Source organism: Ranitomeya imitator, chromosome 4 (assembly GCF_032444005.1).
Source record: "Ranitomeya imitator isolate aRanImi1 chromosome 4, aRanImi1.pri, whole genome shotgun sequence".
Classification (NCBI taxonomy): domain Eukaryota; kingdom Metazoa; phylum Chordata; class Amphibia; order Anura; family Dendrobatidae; genus Ranitomeya; species Ranitomeya imitator.
In genome coordinates, this window is record NC_091285.1 from 534,264,329 (window position 1) to 534,290,002 (window position 25,674).

Here is a 25,674-nt window from a genome sequence, read left to right on the forward strand (position 1 = left end):
GGATCGATACATACATGCATGTCTGAACTTCCATTAGAATGGAATGTCTGATTATTTGGTAGGGTGGTCGCTAGCATGCCAGATTATTAGTTATTTTCAATAGTGAGTTACTTAAAAAAATATTATAGACAGAAAACTTGAGAATGAGATTTTGCTCTGGAGTTTCAAAGATCTACAATAACGTAAAATGTTGTGCTAACATAATCAGGACTAGGGGAACTACAAAAACAAACGTTTAGGTGGCATACTATTGGAGGTGGCGACTGCCTCCATATTTGGCTGACCACTCCATCTCCCATCAGACTAAGGCTCTTCATAATTAGTGCTGGATCCTACCGCCCGGGATAAGTATGTTAGATAAATATTAGATTAAGAGCCCCACAAAAAAAAGATACGCCTTGTCACGGCTGGTGGGCTCTCATGAATTGGCAAATTCATCCACTGAGTACCTTCATTTTGGAAGTATATTGTACATGACAGTAATACAGTCCAAATTTCATATATTCAATATTTGCTTTCAACTTAGCGCTTGCAGGGCGCTGCTGTATTCTATGGTTTGTAAGCCATTAAAGGTAATCTGTCACCAAGTTTTTGCTATTCCATCTGAGAGCAGCATAATGTAGGGGCAGGGACCCCGATTCTAGTGATGTAGCACTCACTAGTCTGCATGCTGTCTGAAAACAAATCACTGTTTTCTCTGCGGCAGATCTAGTAGATCTCCGATTGCTGAGGACTACATGCCACAAGACAATTAGTCCTGTAGTGATAATCTCCAGCTGATAAAACACTGATTTTATTGAAACAATGAGGCCATGTGCACACGTTCACTATAAAAACATGATAAAAACGCGAAAAAAACGCTTACATATGCCTCCTATTATTTACAAGTGTATTCCGCATTTCTTGTGCAAATGTTGCATTTTTTTCCGCGAAAAAAATCGCATTGCGGAAAAAAAAGCAACATGTTCATTAAATTTGTGGAATTGCCGGGATTCCGCACACCTAGGAGTGCACTGATCTGCTTACTTTCCGCATGGGGCTGTGCACACCATGCGGGAAGTAAGCAGATTATGTGCGGTTGATACCCAGGGTGGAGGAGAGGAGACTCTCCTCCACGGACTGGGCACCATATAATTGGTAAAAAAAAAAAAGAATTAAAATAAAAAATCGTGATATACTTACCCTCTGATGGCCCCGGAGTCTTCCCGCCTCTCAGCGGTGCATGCTGCCGCTTCCGTTCCTATAGATGGTGTGTGTGAAGGACCTGCGATGACATCGCCGTCTTGTGATTGGTTGCGTGACCGCTCATGTGACCGCGACGCCATCGAAGGTCCTGCACACACACCATCTATAGGAACGGACGCCGCTGAGGAGATCGGCTGTTTGCAGGGGAGTATAACCATTTTTTGTATTATTTTTAAACATTCTATCTTTTACTATTGATGTTGCATAGGCAGCATCTATAGTAAAAAGTTGGTCACACTTGTCAAACACTATGTGTGACAAGTGTGACCAACCTGTCAGTCAGTTTTCCAAGCGATGCTACAGATCGCTTGGAAAACTTTAGCATTCTGCAAGCTAATTTCGCTTGCAAAATGCTAAAAAAAAAAAAAAAACGCGTAAAAAACGGGGAAAAAAACGCAAAAAAAAAAAAATGCGGATTTCTTGCTGAAAATTTCCGGTTTTCTTCAGGACGTGTGCACATACCCTGACACACAGCCGAGTAAGTGACACATATGGAAATAGGGTTCCTGCCACTACATAATGCTGCTCTCAGATTTCATAGCAAAAACCTGATGACAAATTATCTTTAGATAGATTTGTTGGTAAGGACTGGTCTCTAGAGCATGGATATAGACAATGTAAAGCTGTTACACTTCTAAGGCTAGGGTCACATTGCGTTAGTGCAACCCGTTTAGCGCTAGCGGGTTGCGCTAACGCAATGTTTTTATGTGGCCGCGTCCCGGGGTCGCGGTAACGTCCCCGCTCTCGCAGATCCCCGATCTGCGAGAGCGGGGAACGGACCGCGGGCGCGCCTCGGACGCTGCAAGCAGTGTCCGCGGCGCGCCAGGAAACACCGGCGCGTCCCGAACATGGCACGCGCTAGTGCTGCGCGTTCCCCTTGCCGTGAATGGGCGCGCTAACGGACGCATTGCACGGCGTTAATTTCACCGTGCAACGCTGTCCGTTAGCGCGTTCCCATTAACGCATTACTTTCCACCCTGCTTTCCCACTAATATGGAAGTAGGAAATCGCTAAAAAGTAAAACAAGAGGACAACTCAATTCTGTCACATATTACTATGATATTATTCATAACGAATCACTACCTTGGTTAATCAAGCATTGTGAATTATAGTATTCTCACCTGGAACTGAGTTCGGATATCGGCCATACTTCCTTTTACAAACAGGTCTCGTGCTTCCTTTTCTAAAGGAGGACCTCCAACATAGAGAGCATGGAGATCAGCCAGATTGTTAATGCTGCTAACATTCACCCACTCCCATGAATTTATCTGCAAATACAAAAAAATACACAGAAATGATATAAAAAAGTGTCATTTATTTAAAAGTATTCAAACATAATGGGACTTACACAGAATGTCTAGGGTTGCACAACCTTTTTTGATCCACGGACCATGCTGCCAGATTGAATAAATTAGTTATGGGCAGTGACTAATAGAATGGTATTCAACAAGGAGAAATGCAAGATTCTATATCTGGGAAAGAAAATTACATCTACAGAATGGGGGGAATAGAACTAAGCAACAGCACATGTCAAAAAGACTTGGGTATACAGACTGCACATGAGTCAACAGTGTGATGCAGCAGCAAAAAAGGAAACAGTTCTGGGATGTATTTTGAAGAATAGATTTTAGATCACAAAGTAATTATCTCGCTCTACTACATGGTCAGGTCACATCTGGAATACTGTGTCCGGTTCTAGGCACCACATTTTAAAGAAGACAGTGAAAAACTGGAACAAGTTCAGACAAGAGCTACCAGGATGGTTAAGGAGACAGCAGAGTATGTCCTGAACTATGTTTATTTTGCTAAAAAGAAGACTAAGAGGAGTCTCAATAGCTGTCTACAAATATCTGAAGGGATGTCACAGTGTAGATGGATCATTGTTATTCTCATTTACACATGAAAACACGAGAAGCAATGGAATGAAGCTGAAAGGGAGAAGATACAGATTAGATATTAGAAAAAACTTTTTCACAATGAGTGGAACAGGCTGCCGCGAGAAGTGGTGAGTTCTCCTTCAATGGAAGTCTTCAGAGGCTGGACAGTGATCTGAGATGGTTTAGTGAATCCTGCGCTGTATTGAGCAGGAGGTTGGACACAATGACCCTGGAGGTCCCTTCCCACTGTAACAGTCTATGATTCTATGAAATCCCAGCGAGGTAAAACAAAACTTAAAGGAATATTACTATCAATATACAGTATATCATCTATACTGAAATACTCCAATCTATTGGGCAACTAGTTTTCAATCATTTGAAATCCAGAAAAACAGAAAAGGTCATACATGAGGCTTTCTTTCTCGTAGTTTATGTTTGTTGCTGAAATGTCCAAGTCTTTTACTACTTCCATAAAACAACAATGGAGATAGCTCCACCTTATCTAATTCTTGATAGAGTACCATATAGGGGTCGCAAGACCCCTATTCTGCTAATATCTGGAGATCCCAGAGGCGGCCCCATAATACTCCATTAGTACCTGTGCCTGATCCCACAATGATTACCAGAGGTACACACAGCTCACCCTGCAGTTACCCGGCTGCATGAGTAGCCACCATCCCAGGGGTGATAGGAAGGTTTATAGCTTTATTTCACAATTTTAAAATCATGTAACTTCGCTTTTGAAAGTTGTCCCAAAAAATTACATCTGGGGAAAAAGCTTAAGTCTCAGGAATATTGGAAACGTTTGTAAGGAATATAGGGCAATTTCCCATAAAGTAAAGCACATCATTTCATATGATTCACAGGTTGTATATTCCTCCTTCCTACCTGAAAAATAAATTACATATTATATGATATACGAGGTGGCCTTTTAAGACACTTTACAGTCTTAGGGACATCAAATAACTAAACAGAATCAGTTTATACAAGTTTATATCTGCTGAGATTAGTAGTGACCTGTACATGGATGTCTACGTCTCCACAAGCATCCGATTGGCTAAAATTGATTAAAAAAAAATGTTTATTAAGATAACCAGTGCAGAAAGAAACGCAACTACTAAATGGGTCTCATGAAAGGAAAGTTAATATATTACTTTTTTTCTTTTTTCCCCTTTATCCTCCTATTCAGATGGGGGAGGGTGGTATGGTTTTTGTATGGTGGATGGGTTTTTAAGGAGAACCTACCAGCAGGATTGTGCACAGTAACCTACAGACAGTGTCAGGTCGGCACCGTTATACTGATTACAATGATACGTTGGGTGAAGAAATCCATCTTGTGGTTGTTTAATCTTTACTTTCAGTTTTGAGTTAAAGGGAACCTGTCTCCCCCAAAATCAAAGGTGAGCTAAGCCCACCAGTATCAGGGGCTTATCTACAGCATTCTGTAATGCTGTAGATAAGCCCCCGATGTAACCTGCAAGATGAGAAAAAGAAGTTAGATTATACTCACCCAGAGGCGGTCCCGCTGCGGTCGGGTCCGATGGGCGTCACGGTCCGGTCCGGGGCCTCCCATCTTTTTACAATGACGTCCTCTTCTTGTATTCACGCTACGGCTACGACGTACTTTATCTTCCCTGTTGAGGGCAGAGCAAAGTACTGCAGTGCGCAGGCGCTGGGCTTCTCTGACCTTTCCCGGCGCCTGCGCACTGCAGTACTTTGCTCTGCCCTCAACAGGGAAGATAAAGTACGTCGTAGCCGTAGCGTGAATACAAGAAGAGGACGTCATTGTAAAAAGATGGGAGGCCCCAGACCGGACCGCGACACCCATCGGACCCGACCGCAGCGGGACCGCCTGCCCAGGTGAGTATAATCTAACCTCTTTTTCTCATCTTTCAGGATACATCGGCGGCTTATCTACAGCACTACAGAATGCTAAAACCTACAAGAGAAAAAAGTAAATGAAAATCCTGATGTAACTAAGTAAAAAAGCAAAAGTGCATTTAAATAACACAGAGTTTTTAGTAATACTGTTTTTTGATAAAAAAAAAATAGCACAAAAGCCATCCCACCTCGTCACGGTAACTCTGATCGGGACAGTCCTGCACTATCTAATATTAAAACCTTACCATGTGTCAAGCTGGGCTTCTCTGACCTTTCCCGGCGCCTGCGCACTGCAGTACTTTGCTCTGCCTTCAACAGGGAAGATAAAGTACGTCGTAGCCGTAGCGTGAATACAAGAAGAGGACGTCACTGTAAAAAGATGGGAGGCCCCAGACCGGACCGTGACACCCATCTGACCCGACCACAGTGGGACCGCCTGCCCAGGTGAGTATAATCTAACCTCTTTTTCTCATCTTTCAAGATACATCGGCGGCTTATCTACAGCATTACAGAATGCTGTAGATAAGCCCCTGATGCTGGTGGGCTTAGCTCACCTTCGATTTTGGGGGTGACAGGTTCCCTTTAATGATATGCCCATGCCCTAAGGAAGGGATGGAAGGGGTCTTCATGTGGTGCTCTATAGATCACAAGCCATCAAACAAAGTAGAACCGCTTACATTTTTGCGCCAGGAGAAGTGAAAGACCGGTGGAAAGCATGCCAAGATGAATGAAAGCTGTGATTAATAATAATGGTTATTCCACAAAATATTGATTTCTGAACTCTTCCTGAGTTAAAACATTAGTATTGTTGCTCCTAAATGATTATGAACTTGTTTTCTTTGCATTATTTGAGGTCTGAAAGCACTGGGGGTTTTTTTGTTTGTTTTTTTTAAATTTTGACCATTTTTCTTTGTCGGAAAAAAAAAATACAAAATTTATTGCTTGGATCTTCGGAGACATGTTGTCAAGTTTATAGAATAAAAGAACCATTTACATTTTACTCAAAAATATAACTATAAAGAGAAAAATCAGACAAACTGAACATTTTGCAGTGGTCTCTTAATTTTTGCCAGAGCTGTATGTCTGTATGTATCCATCTACATTACCTGCAGCAGTAGCGTAGCTACCAGGGGGCAGAGGGTGCGGGAGCCCCGGGCCCGATGCTCAGAGGGGGCCCACCCGGAGCTACGCTACTGTAACTGTATTTGCGTGCACAGAGCGCTGATACAGTTACATTCTGCGTCAGAGCAGGGAGAATTGATCTCCTTGCTCTGCCGCCCGGCCGATATGGGGCCCCTGAGAAGGTGGGGGCAGTACCAGCAGTGGGTCCCCCGCCTGTCATCGCAGGGTCAGCTGTACCGGCATCTAGCCGATGCATTTGACCGCATTAATGAGGGAAGGAGTGCTGGGCTCCTTCTCCCATCATCCTCCTGTTAGAGTCTGACGTCACCGACGCCGACAGGGGGCGTGATGACGTCACTGCCTGGCACCCACGGTCCGGAGGTGAGCGGGAGCAGCGCAGGAACCAGGAAGAAGAGAGGTGAGTATTTATTTATTGTTTTTCTTTATGGGGGCTGCCTTATAATACAGAGTTTGCCTGTGGGGGGGGGTGCTGCCATATACTGCAGAGTCTGCCTCTGGGGGGTGCTGCCTTATATTACACATTCTGCCTGTGGGGGGTGTTGCCTTATACTACAGAGTCTGCCTGTGGGGGGGTGATGCCTTATACTACAGGGTCTGTTTATGGGGTGCTGCCTTATACTACAGGGTCTGCCTATGGGGTCTACCTTATACTATAGTCTGCCTATGGGGGCTGCCTTATGCTATAGAGTCTGCCTATGGGGGTGCATTATACGATATAGAGTAGGCCTATGGGGAGGGCATTATACTATATGGAGTCCTATGGGGGGTGCATTATACTATATTGAGGACTATCTGGTGAATTATACTATATAGAGGCTATCTAGGGGGCCATCATACATTGTGGAGATTACAGTGAGGGGGTCATCTTACAGTGTTGGAGCCATCAAACAGTTTGGATGCTACTAAGGGGTCAGTACACTGTGTGGGTAGTACTATACAGTGAGGGGGCATTATACTGTGTATAAGAGAGCATCATACTATGTATAGAGGAGCTGTAAGGGGGGGGGGGGGGAGACTCAGGATATTATTCAATGTTAAATGGGCACTTATTGTTATAGGGGAACTCGGGTTACTGTGACTATCAAAGGGGAACACAGGGCAATATTACTTTCTAGGGGCAAAGTATGGGCACTTGCACCTGGCATTACTATATTATAGAGGGTTGCTTTAGAATTTAGAGGGCACAGAGAACCACACAGCAGGTGCAGTAATAGGGTCACATAGGGCAGCAGCGGCTCAGTATTGGGGTATCAGCAGGATGAGGAGTTTGTGCAGGTTGGGAATAGATGGTGATAGCTGGAATGTGAGAAGTGAAATGTGTCTTTGTTGTTTTCTCTGCAGCCGAGTCCTGGCTGGAAGAAGTTGTCGCGTCGGTCTGGGACAGATGGAAAAGATGTAAAAATTACGACTCCATTAGAAAGAATATCAGCGGTAAGTCATTATCTATAACTGTGCTGTGATCTCTTATATGTTCTGCAGAACTGGTATCTACCACTGACCATATGGCGGTAATATTAATATTGGTCTTTATATAGAGACTAGATGGTGGCCCGATTCGAACGCATCGGGTATTCTAGAATATGCATGTATAGGACTTCAACACAAATGATGATCAGAAGGCACTGAATATTCATACAAAAACCACAATTTTATTATACACAAATATTAAAAGACAATATGACCAAACTAGGGGGATGGAACACCCGACTATTCAAACACCATCGCTATGTGTTGACGCACCACCGTGGTATAACAAAGCGCACAGATAACTCCCACATGGGTATTAATACGGAGGATCTATAGTTCAATAAATAAATAGAACCACATCCACATAAATAATTATATTAGTCCTCCCTCAATACCACCCCTGTATATCAGTCAGAACCGACTCCCCATATAATAAAACCCATCCAAACCCCGTAGGGCTCATAGGAAGGCAAACGGTATAATTACCTCAGGTCGGTAACGGGGAGAGGGACTCTGTCGCTGTCACCCAGCACGTGCCTGGTGACAGCGACAGAGTCCCTCTCCCCGTTACCGACCTGAGGTAATTATACCGTTTGCCTTCCTATGAGCCCTACGGGGTTTGGATGGGTTTTATTATATGGGGAGTCGGTTCTGACTGATATACAGGGGTGGTATTGAGGGAGGACTAATATAATTATTTATGTGGATGTGGTTCTATTTATTTATTGAACTATAGATCCTCCGTATTAATACCCATGTGGGAGTTATCTGTGCGCTTTGTTATACCACGGTGGTGCGTCAACACATAGCGATGGTGTTTGAATAGTCGGGTGTTCCATCCCCCTAGTTTGGTCATATTGTCTTTTAATATTTGTGTATAATAAAATTGTGGTTTTTGTATGAATATTCAGTGCCTTCTGATCATCATTTGTGTTGAAGTCCTATGCAGTAGTTGATGATAGGCGGTTATATCCTATCATGGGCATGGTTACAGATTATGGATAATTTTAATTATACCATGCGTTTGTGTCATTTATATGTATAGAATATGCATGTCCACATAGTATATTGCACAGCCCACGTAGTATATTGCCCAGCCACGTATTATATTGCCCAGTGATGTAGTATATTGCCCAGTCACGTAGTATATTGCATAGCGACTTAGTATACAGCACAGAAGCACGTAGTATACAGCACAGACACGTAGTATACTGCCCAGTCACGTAGTATATTGGCCAGTCACGTAGAAATATTGCCCAGCCACGTATGTAACAGGATAAAAAAAGACTTAAAATAAAAAATGAACATATACTCACCTTCCGAAGGTCCCTTGTAGTCCTGACGCCTATCTGCGGTGCACGCGGCAGCTTCCGGTCCCAGGGTTGGTATGAGCGCAGGACCTGTGATGACGTCGCGGTCACATGACCGTGACGTCATGGAAGGTCCTTCTCGCATAGCATCCTTGGCACCGGAACCTGCCGCTTGCACTGCCGAGGACAGCGCTACGTCGGAGGGTGAGAATAACTTTTTTTTATTATTATTATTATTTGTAACATCAGATTTTTTTTTACAATTGATGCTGCATACGCATCATTAGTAAAAAGTTGGTCACACAGGGTTAATAGCTGCATTAACCGAGTGCGTTACACCGCGGCATAGCGCGGTCCATTAACGCTGCCATTAACCCTGTGTGAGGGCTGACTTGAGGGGAGTATGGAGTGGGCACTGACTGCGGGGAGGAAGGAGCGGCCATATTGCCACCGGACTGTGCCGTCGCTGATTGGTCGTGGCAATGGTTGTGGGCGTTTTGCCACGACCAATCAGCGACTTGGATTTCCATGACAGACAGAGGCCGCGACCAATGAATATCCGTGACAGACAGAAGGACAGACAGAAAGACAGACGGAAGTGACCCTTAGACAATTATATAGTAGATTATTTTCAGTAACAGCGCGGTCATCTGCTGAGGTTCTCCTCCACTATTAGGGCGCGTCACCCAGCTGTAAACCAAGGTTACCTGGTTAGGGGCCCACTCAGAAGCTTCGCCCCCCCCCCCCTTCCTGAATCAAAACCCTAGCTACTCCTCTGACCTGCAGCATGATCACATATGTAATGTGCAGTTCATTCTTTTCTTTGATTGTTTCCATAAATTCCTAAAAAAAAAAATCAGTTTGTAAATGGCACCAGCGCACCTGCACAGTAGCAGCTATCGGTGATCCAGTGGCTGCTACAGCGCAGGTGTCGGCAGCACCATCTTGCTAGAAAAAAAAAATCCTCCTTCAATAAGATGCCGGCGCCATCTTGGAGGAGGAATTTTTTTTCTCTAGCAAGATGGCACTGCCGACACCTGCGCAGTAGCAGCCACTGGATCGCCAGTAGCTGCTACTGTGCAGGCGGGACGGGCGCCATTTACTAAATTATTTTATTTTTTTATGAATTTATGGATATAATCAAATAAAAGAATGAACTGCACATTACATATGTGATCATGCTGCAGCGTAGGCTCCGCCACCGGCGATATAATATTCATTATGTAAAATACTGCCATACAGATGAATAGCGAATTAGAGCAACACATGAAGACCCCCCACAGACCGCCCCCGAGCACGGGCATATCATTAACTCAAAACTGAACATAAAGATTAAACAACAACCACAAGATGGATTTCATCACCCAATGTATCAGTGTAATCAGTATAACAGTGCCGACCTGACACTGTCTGCTGACAGGTTTCCTTTAACTATGAAAAATCTGTTATTAAAATTAATGACAACTTTTGTACTTTTCTGTGAGATTTCTATCAGATTGAATATGTTTTCACATATGTAACATGATTATAAAACAACATTTTTCAAACAGAGAAAAAAAGTACGGTAAATAAAAAATGTAATGCATCTCTACAAACAAAGACGTCGTGCATTCACCATATAATGCATTTCATGCTGGTATGGCCCTTAATTAATTAATTGTTAGCGTTATATAAAAATAAAGATTATTATTAATTGACTGAAATGTGTCATATGGCGGATGCACGTCTTATTTCAACGAAGGATACATTATGAAGGATGAAATAAAGCTACATTTTTTATATCGCAGTTCGGATACCGATTACTCTCCTTTCGCTTGGCTATTCCTGTCACTGCTAAAGGGAATCTGTCAGCAGTCCTTACTTATGTAATCTGAGGACAGAATGATGTAGCAGCTGAGACTCAGAATTCAGCAATGTGACATTTATCAGGCTGTGTGCTGTTTACTTACAATAAAGGGTTTTTCATTAGGAGATTATCACTGCTTGGACCACAGTGCATGCGAGACATGGTGCAATCACACCCTGTCCTAGGATAATCAGCTCACTGTCAATAGACCATGTACAAAAAAAGCGTGGTGGGGGCGGGGTTAGCTTTCTCACCTCTGCTACATGACACATCTAAGAACTCCAGGATTGTGTCACAGCTGCTGAACCCAGTAGTTTAAGATGCATCACTGGAATCAGGGTCTCTTTTCCTTTATTAAGAAAATAAGGCAGCACACTGCAGCGCTAAAACATGCAAACTTGAAAACACGATGGAGACGTTTATTCTCAGCGAGGTAAGGCAAGCGTAGGACCTGGTATAAGAGAGAAGCCGTAAAGGGGCTACCAGGTACACATAAAATTGGCCATTTTAATGCGCTAAAAGCTCTCATTTTTCATATTTCTAGTGCAGTAATGCAGTTCAAATTTCGTGTTTTCAAGTTTGTATGTTCTAGCGCTGCAGTGTGCTGCCTTATTTTCTTAACTATATACGAGTTGGCGACTCTGGGTTCAGCACCTGTTCACACTGAGTCTATGTTTGGATGTGCCGGTCAGGTTTTTGAAATGTATTCTCTAGCCTTCTGATCGTGCACTCCGCCCCCTAGCTTCAGGTCTTTTAATTACAGCAGGTCCAATACCCCTCCACAGAGAGAGAGAATTTTAGTCTAAGAGGTTTCACATGTACCCATTCAGATGGAGACGTTTATTCTCAGCGAGGTAAGGCAAGCGTAGGACCTGGTATAAGAGAGATGCCGTAAAGGGGCTACCAGGTACACATAAAATTGGCCATTTTTATGCGCTAAAAGCTCTCATTTTTCATATTTCTAGTGCAGTAATGCAGTTCAAATTTCGTGTTTTCAAGTTTGCATGTTTTAGCGCTGCAGTGTGCTGCCTTATTTACTTAACTATATACGAGTTGGCGACTCTAGGTTCAGCACCTGTTCACACTTAGTCTATGTTTGGATGTGCAGGTCAGGTTTTTGAAATGAAATCTTTTCCTGTATTAGGCTTCTCTCACATGGAGTAGCAAAAACCTGCTGACAGATTCCCTTTAACCCTCTGTGTGCACAGACAGGAGACGAGTAATCACTTGCACTAGTGGTGACATTCTCTCCATAGCAGATGTACAGCCCAGAAAGGATAGCAAAGTGAAAACTAAAGCTTTAGTGCTATATTTCCCTGGAAGACGTCGGCATGATTTACTTACTGCAGGGCCATCACCCTTGCTGCGCGTTTTCAGGATGTGCTGCTTAACCTCCTGCAATCCTTTCTTCCTCCCGTATTTACTTGCCATCCATAAGCTCCGCTGAAATCCAGTAAGGCCTGAAACAGCCATATGCATGCTCATTGTGTCCATAAATCGCATTTTTGAGCCCTGGAACAAGAAAAAACAATACGTTGTCATTCTCAGACTGCATGTATTAAAATGTGTCATTTTGATCATCCATTGTCAACTTACTACAGAATAGAGACATGTCTGTAACTTCCCGTAGGGGGAACCTCGGAGTTTACTGCATATTGTTATATACTATTGTCAAAAATTACAGAAATGTATCTATTTATTTTAAATTGTTGCTTCCAGTTAACACAGGCTTTATCCCACTGTAGTCTTTTCAATCTTGTAGCAATAATTTTTTTTTTTGGCACTCTGCCTTGAACAGTGTTTGCACAATACTTCAAACCACACAGAGTTCACTTTCTGCAGACAGTTCGCTTTCTTCCATTGTCCACCTTTTCCCATCAGGTCTTAAGGTACCTTCACACTGAGCAACTTTCCAACGAGAACGACAGCGATCCGTGATGTTGCAGCGTTCTGGATAGCGATCTCGTTGTGTTTGACACGCAGCAGCGATCAGGATCCTGCTGTGACATCGCTGGTCGGAGCTAGAAGGCCAGAACTTTATTTGGTCGTCAGGTCGGCGTGATTCGTCATGTTTGACAGCAAAAGCAACGATGACTGCAATGTTTTTTCATGGAGCGAACAACCAGCGAGAACGATAAGTACGTCACTGGATCGCTCCTGCATCGTTCTGGTGTTGCTGTGTTTGACGTCTCCTAGCGACCTAAACAGCGACGCTGCAGCGATCGGCTCGTTGTCTATATCGCTGCAGCATCGCTTAATGTGACGGTACCTTTATAGTTGCCCGATCTTCTTGTAGCTCTACTAAAAGATTTGACTCACTTTTGGTGAGATTTCCACCGATTTTTCTTCTAATTTCAACTATTTTATATCGCTTTCTGAGTAATCAGTCTACATTCATCAGTTTTCTCATTTCTCTAAGTTCTACAATCTCACTCCACAAAGGAAAACAAATAAAAAAGCAACCAACTTGATACCAATCACACAACTAGTTACATTAAGGAAAGCCGGTTCACATCAACCTAGGGCCGGGCAATCTCGCAAAAAAAATTTTCAGACTTAGGGAAGATATTGATTTGTAATTTTTTTGGATTAACCAAAACAAAATTAATCTAATGCGCATGGGGTCTCAAAAGTAAGGTCTAGACCTTCGACAGCTACTAATCAATTTGTATCTAATTATTGAATGCAGTTGCTGTCCGCAAGATTGCACGTGACTGATGACGACGAATCCCGGGCACAGGAGCCAGGTCGTGTGCCTTTTGCGAGATTTTTATTTTTTTTTGTTAAGATGATCCAAGGAGAAGTTTAGAAACATAATCCTTGTAGTATGGCTTTAATATGGAGCCTATTGTGCCCTAAACCCTAAACAGTAACACAGAGGACCAAGAAAGACAGAAACCAATAATAGAAAAAAGATCCTCCACAGACAATATAATGTATAAAAAGTGGAGATTGTTACTAGGCAAAAAATTAAAAAGACATGATTAGAAAGAAAAAAGGAGATGGCAACACATACTAAACAGAGAAGGAAAAAACACACTGAGCAAGGGTTATACTAGAAATTATTACAATTATAAAGGATTGTATATATAGAGCATATGGATTGGTAAATGCCTAATAATGGGAATGAGAATGCTTGCTGTAACCCTAATTATAATGACAATACGACACACACTTCAGGCGGTAAGGGTTAATATGCAAGAAATAGGTGCAGATCAGATGGTTCGGATGTTTGGATCTGAAGCTATAGTGGCATGATTCCAAAGCATCTGCCAGCAGACAGACCAGGGACAGTAAGAGAAATACAATTTATATAGCCATTATTAAAACAAGACTCAATATACGATTACAGACAGGCATAATTAGCTAAGCTCTAACTTGCAACAGCGGACCCCCTTTACATGTGTTTCGGGTGTTCTTCCTCAGAATCATGCCACTATACACAACCATTCAAAAGTTTAGGGTCACTTGAAAATTTCCTTATTTTTTAAATAAAAGCAGTTTTTACCATGAAGCTAACATTAAATGATTCAGAAATACACTCTATACATTGTTATTGTGGTAAATGACTATTCTAGCTGCAAACGTCTGGTTTGTAATGCAATATCTTTATAGGTGTATAGAGGCCCATTTCCAACAACCATCACTCCAGTGTTATTATGGTACTTTGTGCTTGCTAACTGTGTAAGAAGGCTAATGGATGGTTAGAATACCCTTGAAAACCCTTGTGCAAGTATGTTAGCACAGCTGAAAACAGTTTGGCTGATTAGAGAACCTATAAACCTGACCTTCCTTTGAGCTAGTGGAGAATCTGGAGCATTACATTTTTTGGTTCTATTAAACTCTCAAAATGGCCAGAAAAAAGAACTTTCATGTGAAACTCGACAGTCTATTCTTGTTCTTAGAAATTAAGGCTATTCAATGCGAGACATTGCCAAGAAACTGAAGATTTCTTACAATGGTGTGTACTACTCCCTTCAGAATAGAGCACAAACAGGCTCTAACCAGAGTAGAAAGAGAAGTGGGAGGCCCTGCTGCACAACTGAGCAACAAGACAAGTACATTAGAGTCTGTAGTTTGAGAAATAGACGCCTCACAGGTCCACAACTGGCAGCTTCATTAAATAGTACACGCAAAATGCCAGTGTCAACGTCTACAGTGAAGAGGCGACTCCGGGATGCTGGCCTTCAGGGCAGAGTGGCAAAGAAAAAGCCATATATGAGACTGGCTAATAAAAGGGAAAGATTGATATGGGCAAAAGAACACAGACATTGGACAGAGGAAGATTGGGAAAAAGCGTTATGGACAGACGAATCCAAATTTGAGGTATTTGGATCACACAGAAGAACATTTGTGAGACGCAGAACAACTGAAAAGTTGCTGGAAGAGTGCCTGATGCTATCTGTCAAGCATGGTGGAAGTAATGTGATGGTCTGGGGTTGCTTTGGTACTGGTAAAGTGGGAGATTTGTACAAGGTAAAAGGGATTTTGAATAAGGAAGGCTATCACGCCATTTTGCAACGCCATGCCATACCCTGTGGACAGCGCTTGATTGGACCCAATTTCATCCTACAACAGGACATTCTATCTGTAATGGAGTGGCCAGCACAGTCACCAGATCTCAAACCCATTGAGCTGTTGTGGGAGCAGCTTGTCCGTACGGAGCGCAAAAAGTGCCCATCAAGCCAAAGAAACTTGTGGGAGGGGCTTCTGGAAGCATGGGGGGAAATTTCTCCAGATTACCTCAGCAAATTAACTGCTAGAATGCCAAAGGTTTGCAATGCTGTAATTGCTGCAAAGGGAGCATTCTTTGACAAAAGCAAAGTTTGAATGAGAAAATTATTATTTCAAATAAAAATCTTTTTTTCGAACCTTGTCAATGTCTGGACTAGATTTTCAATTCATTTGGCAACTCATTTGATTAATAAAAGTATGAGTTTTCATGGAAAACACAAAATTGTCTGGGTGACCCTAAACCTTTGAATGATAGTGTATAACACCCTTAAAAGAAACTGGGGAATACTGATGGCTGATCCGGACCTGCAAGGGGTTATACCCGAGTCTTCCAGTATTACCTATAGAAGTGGAAAATCTATCAAAGATAAATTGGTACACAGCCTGTATGAAAGAGCAGAGTACGCAGTAAGGGGCCCTGGTTGGATAGAAGGACCTGTGGCTTCTTCAGATGCGGTGACTTCTACATTTAAAATTGGACTACCTATTGCAACTCATTCACCAGCTCTGCATCTGCAGAACAGGGAGGGTTATCAGGGTCTTTTACAATTGCAAAACAACCAAAGTAGTGTACAAGGCAGCCTGTACCTGCCTGTTGGATTACATATGAAAAACAACCAGAGAATTTAGGGGAAGGGTAGGGGAACGCCTGGGAGACATACACCATCACTCGGATACCCCCCTATTGCATAACATATAAACCAAGTGCAAGCGGGGAGGTTGAATGATATCTCCTTTTGTGTCATAGAAGGATTAGAAAGGGTGACTTAAGGCCCCTTCACATTAAGCGACGCTGCAGCGATACCGACAACGATCCGGATCGCTGCAGCGTCGCTGTTTGGTCGCTGGAGAGCTGTCACACAGACAGCTCTCCAGCGACCAACGATGCAGGTAACCAGGGTAAACATCGGGTAACTAAGCGCAGGGCCGCGCTTAGTAACCCGATGTTTACCCTGGTTACCAGCGTAAAAGTAAAAAAAACAAACACTACATACTTACCTACCGCTGTCTGTCCTCCAGCGCTGTGCTCTGCACTCCTCCTGTACTGGCTGTGAGCACAGCGGCCGGAAAGCAGAGCGGTGACGTCACCGCTCTGCTTTCCGGCTGACCGACGCTCACAGCCAGTACAGGAGAAGTGCAGAACACAGCGCTGGAGGACAGACAGCGTTAGGTAAGTATGTAGTGTTTGTTTTTTTTACTTTTACGCTGGTAACCAGGGTAAACATCGGGTTACTAAGCGCGGCCCTGCGCTTAGTTACCCGATGTTTACCCTGGATACCAGCGAAGACATCGCTGAATCGGTGTCACACACGCCGATTCAGCGATGTCAACAGGAGAGCCAGCGACCAAAGAAAGGTCTGGCCCTCTAGCCCCGACCAACGACATCACAGCAGGATTCTGATCGCTGCTGTGTGTCAAACTAAACGATATCGCTAGCGAGGACGCTGCAACGTCACGGATTGCTAGCGATATCGTTTAGTGTGAAGGTACCTTTACACAAACACTACAAAAGGAATGTGAGTGGACCTTCAGGATGGATTCAATCACCAAAGGCGCTCGAATGAAATATCATATGGGTGCTTTTTGCAGGGGGTACCTGTTTGGGTGTCTCATAACCAAGTGGTACTTCTGGATCCATGAAAGTTATTTTTGCCATCCAGTGGGTCCATTTTTTATTGTTCCCTTATCACAATAACACATCTACATATTTCTCCCCATGAAATCCGAATGTACCACAGTTGACCCCACCTAACTATTGATTAAGTCCAGATACAATTTTTTTATCCGAATATAAAACAAATCTGTTTTATCATGGAGAATAATAAGGGTGCTTTACTTCATCTGAATATTCATAGCTCTTTACAAAAAAGCAATCCCCTAGTCATATTAGCGAGAATAACAATTGTGTTTCTAAGCTTTTGTTCTATTTTCCACTAAAAATAATCCTAGTATAATGAGAAATAGTGAACCTAAGCCAGAATGATTCTGGAGCATTACATATGCGTCTTTTACCAATATTGCTTATGAAATGTTATCAGTTTGCATAGGCTCGTGGTACTAGTGCATTGTAGAATGGATGCGACCCGATCTGGAATACAAATAGCTCAGAGCTAGACCGCTAAAAGATGGAGGTGTGCTCCAGTGTGGAACAAGACTCTTGGGGTACGCATGGGCCAACCGAGACCGAAAATGATGTTAGGTATCGGCAATGTCAATCCAGTGCAATGTGGAACGGAAAGCACGGATGCGCCAGCCAGATAACCGGAAGTGATGCGAGTCACTGATATCGGCACTCGAACGCAACCGCTAGTGGATGAATTTGTCTACACAGGTGTACTTACATACATCAGAGGCCAGGAACAGATATCTAATAGTGCAAGGTTTTTCATTATTTTTCAGAAACCAGCCTCATTTTAAGTTCTAGGTGGGGTATTTAAAAGTGAACAAACAGCAACTTAGATCCTCTATCATGTTCAGTTATCTGGGCCTCCTGATGAACCACCTATAGAGAAACGAATCGAGCCATTACATATGGGATAAGTAACCCATATCTACTATCGTATATCAGTATATGCAAGAGCACGGACACTTTGTTTGCGCAGAGCAGTACGGTGGCTCAGTGGTTAGCACTACAGCACTGGGGTCCTGGGTTCAAATCTAACCAAGAACAACATCTGCAAGGAGTTTGCATCTTCTCCCCGTGTTTGCATGGGTTTCCTTCCACACTTCAAAGACATACTGATAGGGACTCGCAATCTAATTTCCCTATGGGGGACAGTGCCGCTAATGTCTGTAAAGCGCTGTGGAATTAATGGTGCTATATAAATTAGTAAAATAAACAAATTACTATCTCAAGCACTGTATTTCTGGTTGATATAGTCAGTTTATGGGACAAACCAATCCAATCTTTCCTTAAAAAAAAAAAAAAAAAACGTGACCATGAGTTGCCGTGTATCATCATTCACACAAGCACTGATACTTTTTGATTTGCTGTGATACTTTATTGCACTGAGGCATTTTATTACTGACTATTGGCTTACTCGTTAATAGAAGCGCTGGCACATTTTCAACCTGCCGAGACAAGCCGCACAGGATGAATGACAGTCCGTCATCTAGGTTGTTCTCCTTGTGGTCCCAATAGGCATAATGGAGGTGCATTGCTAATTGTGGAGGAGTCCCATATATTCAATAAGAGACCCTGTGTGATTAGAACCCTGGGTAGGTTTCTTCATACTTCTATCTTTGGGGTCTTGTATTTATATATGTATAGTGCTTGCAAGATACACTGTAGGATTAAGAAGAATATATTTACCTACCCCCCTTTTTCTTATGGTGTTCTTTGGTGTATTGAATTCTCCCGATATCCCTGGACCCAGAAATAGGGACATATAGGGACAGTTGTCGTGGAGCGGGGGCAACACTTGTATCATTTAGGGTGCCATCCTCCGCAGCAGGGGGATAGGGCTACCTAGGGTATATTAGGATGGGTAATTTAGTATATGTCGTTTGTTTCTACATTTTAAAATCATATCTAATAAAATTGATTTTTAAGGTATTCTATTGAATTTGATACTTGTTGACCTTGGACTATACACTCCCCCTTTTTTTGTCTAATTTAGCTAATCAGAGCACTGGTCGTGAAAAGAGTAACGCCCAACCTATGTTCTGCCCCAACAACCACCCAATTGAAGCCCCACACCTCCGGAGACAGATGGAACTTTTTTTTTTTTTTTTTTTTTTAAAGGGCATCTGTCACCTACTTTTTCGTATATAAGCTTCAGCCACTGGCATCAGGGGCTTATCTACAGCATTCTGTAACGCTGTAGATAAGCCCCTGATATAACCTGAAAGGTAAGAAAAACAAGTTACCGTATATTATACTCACCTGGGGGGTGCAGTCTGGGTCCAATGGGCGTCACGGTCCGGTGCCTCCTATCTTCATGCGATGACGTCCTTTTCCTTGCTTCTGTCGCGGCTCCTGCGCAGGCGTACTTTATCTGCCCTGTTGAGGGCAGAGCAAATTACTGCAGTGCGCAGGCGCCGGGAAAGTTCAGAGAGGCCCAGCGCCTGCGCAGGAGCTGCGGCAGGAAGCAAAGAGGACGACATCGTATGAAGATGGTAGGCCCCGGACCCGGACCGCGACGCCCATCGGACCGGACCGCAGCAGAACCACCCCTGGGTGAGTATAATATAACCTGTTTTTTTTTACCTTTCAGGTTACAACAGGGGCTTATCAACAGCATTATAGAATGCTGTAGATAAGCCCCTAATCGCAGTGGCCGCAGCTTATATACAAAAAAGTAGGCGACAGGTTCCCTTTAAAATGGAATCTGTTACTCGATTCACGCTGCACATCCACAGGCAGCATGAATCACAGCCTGGCTACACGATTGTTAGCAGGTATATTTTTCTCTAAAAAGCTCCGATGTTTCAGATAATCCAAAGTCTAAAAAGGAGGACTATAGGTATAGATGTGACTAGTTTGGCACTCTCCCTGCACTGCTTTAGTTGACCGATAGATCTCTGGCTTTATACACACATGGGAGAGAATTGGCAATCACCTGGAGCATTGTGGCGGTCTTCAAAATTATATGTATTCTGAAACATTGGAGCTTTTTGGTGAAAAATATACATGGCTTCCATTGTGCAGCCAGGCTCTGATTCATGCTGACAGTGGTTTGGGCAGCATGAATTGAGTGACAGATTCCCTTTAAAAGGGGTATAAATGGTAATAATAAAAAGTAAAGAAAACTAAACTACCAACAGACAGCCAAGTCACTTATACACAAGAAAACAGGACATAATACATGATATAGCAATCATATACTGTCCTGTAAATATTATCTGATGTCTGCAGTATATGACTGATATATAATATTCAATAACCATAAAATATCAGATATCACTATGACTAGATAACATCAGTCACATATTAGCATGCTATATACCAGTTACATGTCGCCTTGCATACTGTAATGGTGCACTATGCATCCTACTTATATACCAAGGGACTGGTATAATGTCTGATGTTCTGTAATACAGTGGCTTGTGAAAGTATTCACCCTTTGTCATTTTTCGTGTTTTGCTACCTCAACCTGGAAGTTCCCAGTTTTTTAAGGGTTTTTCAGCAGTTCATGTAAAGAACATACCTACAGCTGATGTGATGCAAACAAATAGGATATTATAACTGAAAACTTCACCCCTCTAAAGGGAGTACTTTTATAGAGCCTCCACTTGTGGCAATTACAGCTGCAAGTCGCTTTAGATAAGTCTGTATGAGCTTTCCACATCTGGCCACTGCAATTTTTCTCTATTCCTCAAGGTAAAACTGCTCCAGCTCCTTCAAGTAAGGTATTTTCCTCTGGTAAACAGAAATCTTCAAGTCTGACCATAGATTCTCAATTGGATTAAAGTCTAGGCTTTGACTAGGCCACTCCAAAACATTTAAACGTTTCCCCTTTAACCACTCGAGAGTTACTTTAGCAGTATGCTTTGGGTCATTGTCTTGTTGGAAGATGAACCTCCATCCCAATCTCACATCACTGACAAACAGATTTTGCTCAAGAATATCCTTGTATTTCGTACCATCCATCTTCACCTCGACGCAAACAAGTTTCTCTGTCCCTGCTGCCGAAAAACATCCCCACAGCATGATGCTGCCACCACTATGTTTTACTGTGGGGATGCAGTTATTGGAGTGATGAGCTATGTTGGTTTGGCCCCAGGCAAAGCATTTACCTTGGTCGGCAAAAAATGTTGGTCTCATCTGATGACAGCACCTTCCTCTATACATTTGGGAAGTCTCCCACGTCTTTTGGCAAACTAAAAATGAGCCTTAAAATTTGTGTTTGTAAGTAATGGCTTTTTTCTGCCCTCTCTTCCATAAAGGCCACCTCTATGAAGTGTAGAGCTTATTGTGGTTGTATAGACAGATACTTCAATCTTTACTTGGGAACTCTGCAGTTCCTTCAGGATTATCTTTGAAGTCTCTGTGCTACATCTCTGATTAATGCCCTCCTTGCAAAACGCTGAGAGTTTTGGTAGGCGGCCCTTTCGTGCGAGGTTTGTTGTGGTACCATGTTCTTTCCATTTCATGATAATGGATGTGATGTTGCTCCAGGGAATCATCGGAGATTTGGATATTTGTTTAGATCCCAACCCTGACTTGTACTTCTCAACAACTTTGTCCCTGATTTGTTTGGAGATCTCCTTGGTCTTCATGGTGTTGTTTAATTAGTGTTGCCTCTTGTTTAATGGCGTTGAAGCCTCTATGGCCTTTCAGAAAAGGTGTGTAGATACTGACAGACCAGGTAACACTTATATTGCACACAGGTGGACTTCATTTTACTAAGAATATGACTTTCTTGCTCCAGAAATTGTTAAGGGCTTCATAGCAAAAGAGATGAACAAGCCAATTTTTAGTTATTTGATCCCATTAATTTAACTTATGCCTATATTTTTCTCACTTCACTTCCTTAGGACTATTTAGTGCTGATGCATCACATACAAATCAGATTACAAACATATTTAAACATGTTGCAATGTAACAAAATAGGTAAAAAGCCAAGGGGGTGAATACTTTCACGAGCCACTGTATATACCATGTCACATATTCTGTTCAATATGTGAAGTCTTGCCGTCAGTGTCCCCTCCCTGTTCAGTCTAGTGCAGAATTCGGTACCGTTAGGGCAGTGGCTCTTGCTTTGTCTTTTTGCAGCAGCTATTGATTGGGTCTTCCTGAAGCCAATAAACTCGTACTGACTGTGTGACCCAATGTGTATGAAAGTTCAAGCTGCTGCAATAAGATATAGCAAGAGCTGCAACATATGAACTGCAGCCATGACACTACGAGCCGCGGACAGGACTTATTTGGAGGTGACCAGCGTCCTGCCTCTACTTCACCTCCTCATCTTACACAGAGTCCAAAAGTTCTCCAACACCATCACACCACGTTTTCACTACAAGTTTCTCCCTCTCTGCCCCTCACCGTCCGCCTTCAAGTGTGGGGCTAAAATCGAATGAATGATTGTGAACAAAATCTGGATCCTGCTGTTGAGGAGGGGCGAGTCAGTCAAATTCATTTGATAAATCACCCAGTACTATATCAACCTAATCACTGTGCGCGCTCTTTTCATGGTTTTTTTTTTGTTATAAAGTTTGGACAGTATTTAGGCATTAGCTTTGCACTCATCATTTAATTATCTTTACAACCATATAACATTTTATGGGGTTTTTTTTTAAACAACGGTGTAATAGACCATCAAACATGCAAATTTTTGGTTTCCAAAACGTTTCCACATCTTTGGCCACTTATATACAATGAACTCACTAATAACAATGTGAGCAGTAAATGAAATATGCCGAATATTTTGAACTTTGCATCATAAAAAGGATTCTTCTGCTATAAAGATACACTGAAAATGTATCAAAGAATTTTGAACCCAGAATGCTGTTATAATGAAAAGTGGAGATTCACTTTAAAGGGGTGGTCCACTACTCGGACAATCCCATCTCAAAGATGCTGACTACGGTAATCAGCAAGGCATGTTGTATACAGTATGTGACCACAACAGTAGCACTGCCATCACATTTGCACATGTTGTACATCACTTCACATTTCCTTAAAGGGGTTGTTCGCTACTCTGACAATTCCATCTCAATCCAAGATTCCTCCCAGTAAAATAATAACACCTATACTAGCTCCGCTGCAGGCGTCGTTCCAGCGGTATCAGCACTGGCTCTCCCGCAGCTCCCCTGATCGCCACGACCAATCACCGCTGGCTTCACTCTCCCTTGTTTTGGGCAAATCAAAACATCCGAAGTACCACTGGGTAAATCTGACAGGGAGAAGGAATTGGGGATCCTAGTTAATGATAAACTTACCTGGAGCAGCCAGTGCCAGGCAGCAGCTGCCAAGGCAAACAGGATCATGGGGTGCATTAAAAGAGGTCTGGATACACATGATGAGAGCATTATACTGCCTCTGTACAAATCCCTAGTTAGACCGCACATGGAGTACTGTGTCCAGTTTTGGGCACCGGTGCTCAGGAAGGATATAATGGAACTAGAGAGAGTACAAAGGAGGGCAACAAAATTAATAAAGGGGATGGGAGAACTGCAATACCCAGATAGATTAGTGAAATTAGGATTATTTAGTCTAGAAAAAAGACGACTGAGGGGCGATCTAATAACCATGTATAAGTATATAAGGGGACAATACAAATATCTTGCTGAGGATCTGTTTATACCAAGGAAGGTGACGGGCACAAGGGGGCATTCGTTGCATCTGGAGGAGAGAAGGTTTTTCCACCAACATAGAAAAGGATTCTTTACTGTTAGGGCAGTGAGAATCTGGAATTGCTTGCCTGAGGAGGTGGTGATGGCGAACTCAGTCGAGGGGTTCAAGAGAGGCCTGGATGTCTTCCTGGAGCAGAACAATATTGTATCATACAATTATTAGGTTCTGTAGAAGGACGTAGATCTGGGGATTTATTATGATGGAATATAGGCTGAACTGGATGGACAAATGTCTTTTTTCAGCCTTACTAACTATGTTACTATGTTAAGTGAGAGAGAAGCCGCAGCGCTCACTTAGCCTGGATGTCAGTTACATCCAAAGGAGAAGGCAGCGGTGATTGACTGCAGGGATCACGTGATATAACAATGTCACGCAAGCCCTGGGGAGCAAGAGCCGAATGGCGCCGATGTCAGCACTTGGCGTTATTATTTTACTGGAGAGGAACATAGGGATTGAGAAGGGGTTGTCTGTTACTTTAAAGAAATGACAAAGTGATAATAAAACTTTGGGCAAAAGTGAAGGCAGTGCGACTGTATACTATATACAAAGTGACTAGATGATTACCGTCGTCAGCCTCTTTATATGTTTTCATATATTTTCTTGGCGGTTTTCTAACTTTACAATTATTTTTCAGTTTGTTACTAGCGTTAGAGATGCAGCACATGGATAACTTATGTGGCTACCTGAAAGTCTGTAAGCAAAATTTGCCTCCATTTAGTCATTTGCTTACATAATAGTTTACTGCTGTGATGGTCTACGAGTCTCCGTGGATGGCGCACACCCCAATAACCCTGTTGCTCGTCGCTAATGAGTGCGGCTGTAGAACAGAATACACATAATGAGAATACAAATAAAGCCGCCATAAAAACCATCAACAGCTAGTCAGCTGGTGACCAATAACCCACTGGTAATTGAGATTTTTCCACACTGTGAAGTGTAAAAGCAAATTGACCATAAACATTAAGCGGAAACAGGTATTTAAAAGGGTATTCCCATTACAGAACGTGACGCATGTTGCTAGGTGCTTTGCTTTCCCAATTGGTTGGGGCCCAGCTGCTGAATCCCACTGATAATGGGAATGAAGGTGTTGTAGTGCTCGTTTAGTGCTGCTTTACAGCAGTGATGTCATTACCTTCACAGGCAAGATTACAATGAAAGGAAACCTGCGCAATAACCCTGCACAGGTCACAGAGAATAGCAAACTCTCCCATAGAAGTCAATGAGACAGCATTCTTACCCTTTTTTGCCCCAGAGGTAACATGACAGTATACCTTTGGCTAGTGCTACGTGGCAATATGTGTCATGTCACAGATAGTTTTTGGTCTTGTGCCTTGAGACCATTTGTCCCATTTTTCTGCTTTTTGATCTTGCGCCTCCATTTCAAAGATTCCATTTGGCTTTAAAAAAGAAAAAAGAAAAGCCAAGTCGCAGACATATGGCATGCAAGATGCAGTTGCACTCAACCTTCAAAGATGGCACAGGGTTGGGATTTTTTGCAAAGGTTCAGGATGCGACCCCATTAACAATCCCTGGATGTCACAGTGTAACACAGGTCTCTGACATTAGAAGGTTAGGTAGATGCACTTACTTTGATGAGATACTGTTCTTTAATATAAGATCTATCAAAGCTGACGTTGTGCCCCACCACTAGCCTCTCCGTCCAATTGGGTTTGTTCAGTGCATTTGACTTTGCAGAGGTCTCAAGAGGAATAAGATCAGATAGAGACATTTGGTTAGACCATGTGTATCGGTCTTCTATCAGCCGTCTGCTGCACCACGAGTACCTGCAAACATAGAGTATAGAAAAATCACGTAAAAGCTCCACAGCGGCTCAGATATGATAAACTGACAGAATCTCACCAATGCAACACC

General features: G+C 42.8%; 1 protein-coding gene across 3 annotated transcripts in view; it reads right to left on the reverse strand.

Annotated features, from left to right (window-relative positions):
* POLG (DNA polymerase gamma, catalytic subunit) overlaps window positions 1–25,674 on the reverse strand; it is a 170,176-nt gene that overhangs the window by 115,475 nt on the left and 29,027 nt on the right. For all 3 annotated transcript variants that reach the window (XR_011320805.1, XM_069766214.1, XM_069766215.1), the window contains exons 3-5: window positions 25,391–25,586; window positions 12,114–12,281; window positions 2,367–2,513 (exon numbers count right to left, since the gene is read on the reverse strand). Coding sequence is in view for 2 of the 3 variants with exons in the window: in XM_069766214.1 (XP_069622315.1) it covers window positions 2,367–2,513; window positions 12,114–12,281; window positions 25,391–25,586 (511 nt within the window). In the remaining variant the exon portion in view is untranslated. The remainder of the gene's footprint in view (window positions 1–2,366; window positions 2,514–12,113; window positions 12,282–25,390; window positions 25,587–25,674) is intronic.